The 12,167-nt window shown below is 59.2% G+C and overlaps 1 protein-coding gene across 4 annotated transcripts in view; it reads right to left on the bottom strand.

The window, feature by feature from the left end:
- SMOC2 (SPARC related modular calcium binding 2) overlaps positions 1 to 11,914 on the bottom strand; it is a 167,108-nt gene extending 155,194 nt beyond the window's left edge. For all 4 annotated transcript variants that reach the window (XM_042987545.1, XM_042987546.1, XM_042987547.1 and 1 more), the window contains exon 1: positions 11,702 to 11,914. In XM_042987545.1, the coding sequence (XP_042843479.1) occupies positions 11,702 to 11,785 (84 nt within the window). In that variant the 5' untranslated portion in view covers positions 11,786 to 11,914. The remainder of the gene's footprint in view (positions 1 to 11,701) is intronic.
- Between the last annotated feature and the right edge of the window lie 253 nt (positions 11,915 to 12,167).

Below are 12,167 nucleotides of genomic sequence, written 5' to 3'. Positions count from 1 at the left end.
ACATCAGGATGGCCTTAGGGTTTTTTCACTCTTCCTTCACTGTGGGGTTCCTGTCTCCACAGCTTAACTACCAACCCAACGGCTGGGCCGGGACATCTGACACCAGTGATGTTGAGTCAGGCCCCAGGAGCAATGATGAAATCTGCGTCCTTCTGTCCACACTGTCTTACCTGATTGTTATGTAACCTCCATAAAGTGAAGCAAGCAGTCTCAAGTATGCTTCAGAAAGTGAATTTTAAGGAGGGAAGGAGAGAGAGCATGGACGTTTCCAAGTTGAGGCGATGAGAGAGAAGCCAGCCTCTCCCGACGGGGAACCCAGTGCAGCCTCAGCCTCCGGGTACACCTGGGCTTGCAGGGCTGAGCCGGCCCTGCTGCCTCCCTCCTCCTGCCTCCCTCCTCCTGCCTCCCTCCTCCTGCCTCCCTCCTCCTGCCTCCCTCCTCCTGCCTCCCTCCTCCTGCCTCCCTCCTCCTGCCTCCCTCCTCCTGCCTCCCTCCTCCTGCCTCCCTCCTCCTGCCTCCCTCCTCCTGCCTCCCTCCTCCTGCCTCCCTCCTCCTGCCTCCCTCCTCCTGCCTCCCTCCTGCTCTCATTTCCGCCTCTGCACAGAGACAGCAACTCTCGGGATGAAAGGCAGCACCGGGAAATTGTTACTGTTACAACGTTGGCCTATTTTCAAGAAAACTCCTACACGAGAATCAGACCAAAGCGGACGCGCCCCCCTCCCCCCCCACAATGGCCCGTCCAGGCTCCGGCAGCGGAGAGCTCCCACCCTACCCCTAACCGAGAGACAGCTGAGGAGCCGGCACCAGGGACCCCCGCCCCAGCACCACAGCTGCACCGCTGCTGACACCCCTGGAGGCTCCCCGGGCAGCCCAGCCTGCCCTCTCGGGGCGCTTCCTGCTCTTCCCGACCCTCCCCAGACCCCGCAGCCCGGGGCAGGGGTGGGGGGCTCATGAGACCCTCTCCCGTGTCCAGGAGCCTGTCTTCGTAGTTTCCGCCCCCACCCCCGCCCCCCTCCCGCAACATTTCTGAAAGCGGTGACCCCCTCCCGTGGCCCCTGCCCCCCGCCACGCCTCCAGCCGGACACGGGTTGCGCGGCGCACAGCTGTCTTGTCTGCGGGACGGCGGAGCGCCCCGCGGCTGGACGGTGACCTGGGAGCAGCACCAGGCGCCCGGGGGAGGCTGCACGTCTGTCACGCGCCCCCCCCGGCCCTCAAGCACATCCGACGCCGGAACTGCTGGGTCGCAACTTTGTTTACACACTGCGCGGGCCCGTCCCCCGGGGCATCCTCTGCTCCAAGGGACGCGCGCCGAGAGGCCCCCCCCGCCACGTGGACCGGGCGCTGGGCTGCAGGCACGGGGGTCACGGGCACCTCGGGCACAGCTGGGGGCCGCTCCCCCACCCGCCCTGCCGCGCTCGCCCCTGGGAGCACCCGGAGCTGGGCCTCACAGCCGCAGACGCACGCGGGGCTGTCCTGAGCTCTCAAAGAAACTGGGAAGCCCAGAAAGAAAAGGAGGGAGAGTTAACTTAAAAAGTTGCGCTGTTTTAAAACAAAACCCGGTTAGGATTTGGCCGAGTCAAGTTCTGGGTTAGTTCATGTGTTCTCAGACATTTCAGCTCACGGAGCCCGACGACCTAGGGGCCTCTCCATCCTCCCTGTGGGGCCTCCCTGCTGATGCAAAGAGGCAGCTGAGGCCCGAGGCCAGGACGGCGGGGCCGCTGCAAGGGTGAGGCTGGCGGGCAGTGACCCCGGGCACGCTGCAGACGTCAAGAGACCCAAGGGCAGAGACAGAGATACAAATGCATAAGAGACACAGAGAGACAGCTATAAAGAAAGAGACCGAGGGAGGGAGAGACAGAGATGAACACCTAACTCTGCTTTGCCAATTATTTTGTCATGTTTTGCTAAATTTGGGGTTTAGGTAAGAAGAACAAGGATGGGGGGAAAGGGCTGAGGTGCCAAGCCGCCGGGGAAGGAACGGTGCTCAGGGAACACTGACCCGGGGCTGGACCCGAGCTCTGGGAGGCTGCTGGCCCGCCTCCTGTCCGATCGCACCCCGGAAGCATCGGCCCGGACGTGCCCGCCCCCAGGGAGGCACTGGATTCAGAGCTGCTCAGCCCGGATTCTGCGGGACACAGGCTGCCCCACCTGAGCGTCCAGGGCCTGCTCGAGCCCGGGGCGTGGGTGCACAGCCCTATGAGGGACGCAGACCAGAGGCCAGGGCCCCTCGCGGCCCAGGCCACACTCCAGGACTCCCAGAGCCCGGGGACAGACCCCCCGTCCCAGCAGCAACCCGCAGGGCTACCCTGCACCACACTGGGACCCTGACAGCCTCCAGGAAGCTGGGAATAAACACCGGGCGCTGTGGAGGTCTGGAAAACCCCAGAACAGCGGGCATGGCCTCCTGACGGCCTCCAGAGCCCAGTCTGCGGGCCACCCAGCGACGGCAGAAGGCGCAGAGAGAAGAGGTCTGGACACGAAGGAAGGGGAGGGACGGAGAAATGAATGAGAATGGGGCCAACAAGGACTTTTCTAAATGTCCTTCCGATTTTGGGCCACAAAGAAATGTAAATGGCCCCCAAGCCCGTGCAGGTGAGCGGTCCACAGGAGCGTGTGCAAAAAGCCCGCAGACTTGGGGAAGGGGCACGATCGTTTTCCGGGGAAGATCCATCATAGAGTAGTCTGCTTGAGAGCTTCTGTCCCTGGAGCACGAGGACAGCAAGTAACAATTTAGGACAAAGTAAGCGAAGCCACTGCTTCCCATAACAATCTGACGCGCTGAGTGAGCCCATCTCGCAGCGTCCCGGGGGCAGCGGGGGCCGCCCCCGACTGGCTGCTTAGAGCCACCGTTCTACCCCAGTAACACGGTGCGCCTGTCCCACAGCTGAGCAACAGCCCGAATTCAACAGGCTGATCCCAGACTTCCAAACACAGCTTCCAGAAACATCAGCTACAAGTGTCCCTGTTTCTCCCTTCCCTGATTTAGCATCTCCTCAGGTTGAGTCAAATCTTTAAAACTGGGGAGTTGAATGTGGGGCCTGCACTCACACTAAGTGGCAGCGGCCCATGGGGTCTTCTCGATGTCAAGGTGGCGGGGGCTCGGCTGGCGGTCAAACCCCAAAGCCCACCCAGGAGCCCCTCCTGGAGCCGCAGCCCGGCTGCTCTCGGGCTCCCCCCTGTGGCCGATGCCGGAACGTTAGCACCTGAGCATAAAACCCAGCCGAGCGACCACACCTGTGCTCTCTGAGCCGGGTGTCAAGGTGGCCCCGGAGGCCAGAGTGCCTAGGAAGGGCTCCGGGACGCCACCTGGATTACAGCTCTGAATGCAAAGAATGATCCGTCTGCGACCACTCCCTCCAAAAGATCAATCTTCGAAGAATGAAGACCTGATTATCAGGAACACACATCTGCAGATTCGGCAAAGCTACACCTTAGCAAACGTGTATGTTCAGGTCAGAGCTGTTACTCACTTTCCTTATCCTGAGGCGCTTACAAAAATCTAAAATACACACGCCCACGAAATATATACAGCGTCTTGGCCAGTATGAGGACACGCGAGATAACATCGCAGGAGCACAGGAAGCTGGCTGTCTATTTTAAGAGAGAAAGCGAGTGTGAAAACAAGTTATTATATCACACGGAACTCCTAGTCCCACGAACCAGATACAGTCGTCCTGACGCTTAGAAGACCACGTCCACGTCTCCGGGAGATATCCTGTGTGCAAGGAGCTAGAACCAGAACAGCTAGGAGTATCCGTAGCTGGTGGAACGACCTTGTTCACAAACTGTCAGTTATCGGGGTTTTTTTGGAGCAAGGTTCACAGGAACGTGTACTTGGGTGTCTGATGTAGGGCTTCGCTGATTTCTGCGGCACTGATTCTCAGGGCGGGGGGAGGAGGGGACAGACATACCCAGAGCTCCTGGGGCTTCTTCCTTGGCACAGCGAACCAACGTGGCAAATGGACATGTGCCCGTGTCTCATCTCCCGGGACTGAATCCTAGCCTGTCCCTCGGGTGCATGGAGGCCAACCCTCTTACTGGAAGACAGAGGAGCGAGTGCTCAACAAATCTGCATAAGCCAGAGGGGACAGTCCCCATCTGAGATGATGGGATCAGGATGCAAATCTAGTTGTAACGGGAAAAACACAGAAAAGACCACTTACGACGACGACAGGGAGAGTCACCGCATGGAGAACCCCGCGTCACCCCACTACTGCCTCAGACGAGGTCGTGCTTGGCGGCTTAGTGGCCGACTGCTTTCGAGCTCTTGCATCTAGACTGAGGGCCATATTCCCAAAAGGATATGGGTCGGCCAGAGCCCAGAATGGAGCCCGTCCAGAAAGGAAGCCGGGAGCCTCGGGCCTGCGGATCCCCGTAGAAGGGCCGACAGCAGACTCGGGGCAGTGCTCAGCCGGCGCCCCAAGCACGTGGACGAGTTCCTTTGTCTTCAGAGCTCTCTAAACCCTGGAGAGACAGCCCAGGCCTGAGAAGCAAGGGGTCTGGCCTCCAGAAGACCCAGTGATCTTCTCTAACCACCTCCACGAATGGCCCATGCAAACCGATGACGTAAATTCTTGTGGATTTGGATACAGATGAATTTTAATTTTTTTAATGTTTTTATCTGTTTTTGAGACAGAGGGAGACAGAGCATGGGCAGGGGAGGGGCAGAGAGAGAGAGAGAGGGAGACACAGAATCTGAAGCAGGCTCCAGGTTCCGAGCCGTCAGCACAGAGCCCGACGCGGGGCTCGAACCCACGGACCGCGAGATCGCGACCTGAGCTGAAGTCGGACGCCCAACCGACTGAGCCACCCAGGCGCCCCCAGACGAATTGTTAAAGACTGTGTGATTCTCAGCCCATGTTAAAACCAAACCCCTTCCAGAGAGAATCCTGCTGATGACAAATCGTATTCCGTAGTGGATGCCATTGGAGCAGGACACAAGACGTTTCTGTTCTCTCTTTTCAACATGTAAAACTTTGCATGTGTCTGTTTCCCAAAGATGAGGGACTCTGGGCCCTGACTCCCGGCACTCGGCCAGTTCCCTCAGCCAGTTCCATGGGAGACGGGGGCCTCCCCATCCCCTCCCCCTTCCTCCCACGCCTGGCCCGTGGGCGGGGCAGAGGCGGGGGGTGGGGGGGGAGCCCACACTGGCCCGCAGGCCCGCGGCCCGTTTGGGCTCCGTTTCCAGTGAAGACGCCACAGTTTAATAACGCACCTAACGTGCCTGATCTCTGGGAAGAAAGTATGATGGGAAAGCATAACGTCAGTTTTCACTGCGCCAAAGGGGACTGCACATCACCAAAGCGTGTCAGGGACACCTGTGCCCCACACAGGTGACACACCGTCAGCATCACCGACCCCCAGCCCGCCAGGAACCCCCACGCTCCCATGCGCGAGGCGGCCTCAAGCCTGCCCGCCACAGACTGGCGGGACACTCGCTTCTCTCTCCCAAAGATCTTTTTCCATTAATTTTACATATATTTAAAATCTCAGTCACACACTCCCCAACCCCATGTGGAATGAATCAGTACACAGCTGAGAACAAACAATGCACTAAATTCTGCTCTAAAACCTTCCTTCGAATCTGGAGCATTGTTTTCAAAATTACCAGCGTTTGTGGAATTTATTATCTTGTAATTTCCCTTTCGTAGTTCAGCGTGATTGGCTCTCCTCCACGGGGCGACTGCATGTTATGAAGCCTTTATGTCACTTTGATTTGGAATGCAAGGAAGGGTCCCTGCGGCCGGGGAGCCGTGAGGGTGGCTCTGTGACAGTTGTGTTCAACCATAATATTCCTCAGGGCTCTAGGAATCCTTAGGGCAGGGTCGCAGAGGGAAGCTGCCCCGTGCAGAGTCAACCAGAAACAGACCAGCTGCGTGGAGAAAGGGCACGTCGACGTCCAGTCCTTCGACAAGCGAGGAAGGGGAGGACAATGAGAAAGCCCCCGCGCTGGGGTCAGGTTCTGGGCCACAGGGGGGCCGCCGGACCCCAGCGCCCGGAGCTCCCAGGCAGCTGGAAAGTCTTGGGGAAGGGCGCCTGCCAAACCCCAGAGGCAAGTCGGGTCCTTCACGAACACCAGGTTCCCTCAGAAATTAAGATCATCAGTCGGCCCGCTCAGCGACGCACCGTCCATCCTGCCTCGGAGCGCGTGCGAACACTTCTCGGCCACCTCCCGCCCAGACACAAAAGTGTGGCGCCCTTGCAAAGAGGCAGATCTGCTCGCTGGTCAGAGGACCCTCGCCGTCGGGGCAGATGGGACGGCCAGAAAGTCTCCCCGAGGCTCCAGGTACCCCGTGCCCTCCCCTGCCGCCCTGAGGGAGGTGGGGACCCTGCCGCGAGGGCTCCCCAACGGGGTCCTCACGGGACAGGGCCCGAGACAGCCTCCCTCACGGCGAGGCCTCAGCATGGCCTCCCGAGCGCCAACCCTCGCCCGCGGCACAGAATGTCCTCGGCCTGGCCCGGGACACGTCCATCATCCCGTCTGCCCGTTGTGGGCTGGGCTGGGCACCGTTTCACCAACAAGCCGACGAACTTGCTCTCTAAGAAGTGACCAGAATCCAACAAGTTTGCGAACATCCAGAATGCAGCGGGGCTGACGGCCCCAGGCCGCACTGAAGTGTTCTCAAGCGGTGATCAAACACGCCACACGTTATTGTGTTGACCTCAAACTCTTCATGCTTTCTGAAACTTCATTATTATCGGGAGAGACCGTGCCAGCAACCTCAACCCTTAAGCGCTGGCTTACCACCCCCCAAAGGTGTGGGGCTTGCTAACGGACGGGTCGTAACATGATGCGGGGGGACAGAATGGCAGCCGGGCCCCCCCCTCAGCAAGCTGACCACCGGGGCAGAGCCGGGAGGAGGGGACGCACCAGCGCTGGCAAGGAGGGACTGTGGGGGACAGCAATCAGAAGGTTCTTCTGGATTTCAGGGCCAGCTACCGCAGCCACGGCCGCACGGATTGCGGGTGTCCTGGTGACAGACGCCGAGAGGGCCCGCCGTGATTCGGGCAGAAGGAGGACGAGAAAGACCACCAGGGAAAAGCGAGTAGAGGAGGGAAGGCCCCTCCCGGAGGAAGGAAGCACTCACCGTAGGGACACTTCACCTCCTCTGCGCCAGCCCCGTCCATCACCTGCCACAGTATGTCATACGCGGCAAAGTTTGGGCAGAATCGGGGTTTTAGTCGTCATTCTAAGACTGCCCTCCTGTCAAAAGTTCTCATTAAATTTAGCCAGATAGTACACAAGTTTCCATTTATTATTTCTTTTTTTTTTTAATTCTGACGATATAAATGCGTTAACGTTTTACTTGGCTCCAATTTTTTGTGTTTTATTAGGAATCTTTGCTCTTTGATTTTCAGCCTGGGACTGCGAAACCACATAAAAATGTCTGTTAGTAATACTTTGAGAATAATTTCTTCTCAGCCCATGTGAACTTAGAATTTTATTCTCTGAATTCTTTCCTCTTGTGGGCTTTGGTTAAATACTTAACGTATCGAGCGTTATTCAGACTCCAAGCACGTACGGATATTAATAGCGGGATCCTACCCCGTTACCAACCCCATCGAGCGGGGACACAGAGAGGGGAATTTCTAATTTTCTAATTCTAAGTCGTAATTTTTCTTCCCTAACGCCAAATCCCACTGGAGATTCATCATCCTCAGCCTTCGTCTGGTATGTGGAGAAAAGTGCAATTGTCATTCAGAAATAGAGGTGTTACCTCGCTCTGTCCCACTGTTCTGCCCATCTTAATAACAGCCTCTGTCCTAACATCCTAGGGGGTCGGGAAGGCTTCTTTTGATATAGAATTGCCTGGAAATCTGTTCTGAGTCATCGTTACATCGATGCCCATTTACCACCCGATCCTCGTAGGGCCTGAGGCTGCTTATGTGTTTATTTATGGTCTTGATGTTGGGGCTTCTAGGTTGGAGACTGTCGCTTGTGGTGACTTCTCTCCTCCCTCGCCGCCTCCGTGGCCGCTCTGCTGATGAATGAAACCCGGCCTTCCCGGAGCACCGTGCACTCAGAGCATGTGCAGTGGGAGAAAACACGCAGAATCACTGCCTGTTGGGCACGTCTCATGCTGGGACGGTGCACATCCCACACACACACCCCCGCCGCCATGGCTCAGAAATTGCTGTCAGACCCTCTCGGGGACGTGCTAATGACGAACTTTTTAAAATTTATATATGAGCAAACACTGTCACTCCTTCCCCCCCCGCCTTCTCTTTCAAAGCAAAGAAATACACATGGGGCACAAAACAGCCATCTCGACCCTGTCCTTCCACGTCCCCCAGACCAACGAGTCCGGAGCATGTCCCCTCCCCAGGGGGAAGGTGGGAGGGAAAAGAGTGCAGAGTTATAAAGTCCCTGAATGTGTCACCGAAATTAGAGCAGGGAATGCCCGTCCCCCAAGGGAAGGAAAATAATTCCGGGTTGAATCTGGAAACAGCTAGATCAGCTTAGTGGCAGGGGCAGCTTCCCTGACTCTCCAGCGTGGGCGCAGCAGAACCTTTGTGGGCAGGTTGCTGAGGGCACACAGGAGAAGCACACACAAGATGCCCTTGACGGAGTGTGTGGTGCACGGAGGCGCTCAGTGCCACCACCTGTGCCTCCGGACAGGGCCCGGGAGATGGCACCCGCTGGCAACAAGACGTGGCAAGACGCCTGCCCCCTAAGCGTGGGCACTTGGCCTGCTCTACAGCGAGCCCGCTGGCCCAGCTCAAATTCCGTGGGAAGGGGGTCGAGTGACGCGCCTCCTCGCCGCCCCGAAGGAAACCTGCAGGGACGGGCTGGCCGTCCGTCTGTCCAAACCCACACGACGACACTTGTGGCAAAGTGAAAGAAGAGGGATCGCACATGCCCACGCTGTGCCACAGTCTCAGCCCTTCACAGAAATAGCTCGAGACAAGTCAACCATTCCCACGAGAAAGGGACACCGTCTGGCCTTAGAATGTACCCACCTCTTAAAGGAAGGCAGACAAGTGGCCCCAATTAGGGCAGATTAATCACTTAACACCACCTGCTGATCGGCAGGAATACTGGAAAGTCTCACTGAGGACCAGGAGATCATAAAAGCCATCAGAAAGGGCTTTATGGTGCCATTTCTAAACAACAACTTTGAAGGGGAAAAAAAAAAAAAGATAATAGTCAAGCAAAGCAGATTCCCTTAGCCTTGGACACAGAGCAGCGGAGGTGATCGAACCCAGGGACACTCTGACCGCACGGCGCCCAGACACAGACCAGGTGGTGTCGGGAGGAAGGCAGGCAGGTGCACGGTCCCGGGAAGAAGCCAAGCGTGACGGGCTTCTGACCCACAGAGGTGGGGGAGTATCCCCCGTCTCTAGGTGAGAAGAGAAGGTGGGAGAGACAGTACATTGTCCAGCCCTGCACAATTTACCTCAACTAAGCACAGGTAGCTGCCAGGAGCAAAGCGGTGCGTCCTAAGCACCCTGTGACGGGCGGGAAAACCACGAAAGGCCAGTGCCCTCACACCCGAAGGACACAGCACCACAGCCGATAGTTAAGGTCTTTCAAACTACCTCCTATGGACCAAAGGCACGGGCGCCATCCAAAGCAAGGTGAATGGGAGAAGAGACCCCCCGCACATGAAAAGCCTTATCTTCAATCCTCCCGGCAACCTAATCAGACAGCACTTTGTCCACACGACACCGATAAGCAACCTGGGGATTAAGAAACTTCAGTAACGTGTCTAGGGTCGTCACCCGTCCAGAAGACGCCACTCCCGGGCTCCCGGACTGTCTCTCGGATTTAGTGAAGATCAGATGTAAATCTTGCAGAGGAACCAAAAGCTCCCCGAATACTAGGCAGGGATGGGAAAAGAGATGGTCCCTACACCAGATCCAGGGCTCCCTACACTTCCCCGTGACCCTTCGGCCAACCTCTTGAATTCTCAGATGGCGGGGCGGGATGGGGAGGAACATGCCAAAATATTTGAGGGCTTCAAAATCTTCTCCCGCCAGGGCACTGTGTTTGCACACGTAGCTTTCAGGCAGAAGGTCTCCCGGGAGGAGAGTGCAGTAAAGGGCCATCGCCCGCCCTGGAGTCCCCAGGCAGCTTTTCCTGCCGCCAGAAAACCCGAAGTAAATGTCACACAGAAGGGCGGCAGGGAGAGAAGAGAACCTACAGGGATGCCAACGGTTCCAACAGCTAACCGCCTCTTCTGCTTTTCCCCGGGAGGTACCAACAGACCACGGTGCCCCCCGGGGAGCGGGCACATGGGACTCCACCCTTTACACTCTCAGAAAATCGTGGCAAGGGTAGGTAAGCCACGGCCACAGCTCTAGGAGGAAATGCCAGTGTCTTCTTTTGAGAACCGGTCTGTTTCTCTGTGGCCTTCAGGGAGCTACTGGGGGGGGGGGGGGGGGGGGAGGAGTCTGCCGTGAGGAGCTTGTGCCCTAAGCGTGTTCAGGCCACGGAGGTAGACACCGGGATACACACAGGAAACAGTGTCTGATGGCCTCTCCTGGAGATAAACGTTCTGCAGGAAGGCTGAGCCTGTGAAAACCTCCTTACAGCTTCCAGGGAGCAGTTTCTAATCTACAAGTCATTTGCAAGACACAAGGCAGGGACCCAAGGACGGTTCCAGAAGAATTTTAGGTATGAACAGTGAACTCACTAACGTCTTTTCCCCCTCACACTACTCCGAGGGGGGGAAAAAGGCTCATAGGACTGCTTCAGATTTTTGCTGAAAAGCAGAACCGGACCACAGCTCCTTTCAAACCTCCGGTATTTTCGATACAATAAACGCCTTGAGGACAAGTCCCGCCACTTAAAGGGCATCTCTCCACCAGAGGTGTTCTCTCCACCTTCGTGTTTTCTCAAGCACTTGTTCAAAAACACATTTAAGTGGAATGTTTTCGTTTCTGCAGATTGCATTAATTACGGGTTTGCAAACACTGCGGAGCCCACGAGGTCCGCCCGAGCTGGGGGCTGCAGACACCCGGCCTGGGCCGGCGGCCGGTGGCTTGGCTCGGGCCCCGCACATAGCTCCGGGCTCGGCCCCGCGCGCCGCCGGCCAAGACTGCTGCAGAGAAGTCTCGGCTAAGAAAGAAAAACACACGGCGGTCAACCGCGGTGACCCACGCGCTCGGGAGCGCGCCTGCCTGCGCGCAGCACCCGGACCCGGAGAGGGCCCGGAAGGAGGGGCCGCGGGACGCGACTTGTGCCCGCGGAGACGGGCGAAAATAGGGTTTCTTTTTAATGTCACGTGCCTCCTCCTAGTCTCCCTCAGGGAGGGTCTCTGGGGCCGGCGGGCGAAGCACGGGGGGGCTCAGGAGTTGGGCCCAGGACAGCAGCTCGCCCCCCCCCACCCCACTCCCCGCAGGGGAGCCCCGGTGATGGAGGGCGCGAGGCCGAGCGCGCTACGGGGCCCACGGGCCGGCAAGTGCGCGACCCGCCGAATGCCGGTGGGGGGGGGGGGAGGCCCTCGGGGCAATCCGGGGTCCGCGCGGGGCCCTGCCCACCCGCCAGCCGGAAGCGCGGGACCCCGAGGGCACCCCCACGCGGCGGGAAGAGCCCAGAAGCCCCACGCCGCCGCCCGGGCACCGGCCCGGGCCCCACCTGCTCGCACCCCGCCGGCGGGAGGCGGCGCCACGCTCCCGGGGGTCACCTGCTTCCCGCGCCCCGGGCGCTCGCGCGGGAAGGGGAGGCGGGGGGCCGCGTCCCCGCGGGACGACTCACCGTGAGCGCCGAGAACTTCTGCGCGGGCGCGGGCGGGAGCAGCCCGGCGAGCAGGGGCAGCCAGCAGAGCTGCGGGAGCAGCATGGTGACGCGCGCGGCACGCGGTCCTGTCCCCGCGCTGCGGGCGCCCGACTCCACCCGCCGCCCTCCGCACCCGGCGGCCCTCCGCGTCCCGTGCGGCTCCGCCGGCGGCTGTCAAATAACTCCCGAACTTCCCGGATCCTCCTCCCGCTCGCTCGCTCCGTCCCTCCCTCCCTCCCTCCCTCCTCCAGCCCCACCCCCGCGCCGCCGCCGCCGCGCCCCGCTCGGCTCCGCTCGGCTGCGCGCTCGGGCCGGGGGCCGCCCCGGGCGCGGGTCTGCGGGAGCGGGAGGTGGAGACGGGCCCCCGGGGCTGCGCCGCCAGTCAGTGCCGCGAGCGTGCCGGCTTCCCTGCGCGCGCACATGCGTGCACGCACATGCACACACG

Source organism: Panthera tigris, chromosome B2 (genome assembly GCF_018350195.1).
Source record: "Panthera tigris isolate Pti1 chromosome B2, P.tigris_Pti1_mat1.1, whole genome shotgun sequence".
NCBI classification, from domain to species: domain Eukaryota; kingdom Metazoa; phylum Chordata; class Mammalia; order Carnivora; family Felidae; genus Panthera; species Panthera tigris.
This window is presented reverse-complemented; position numbering and strand designations above follow the sequence as displayed.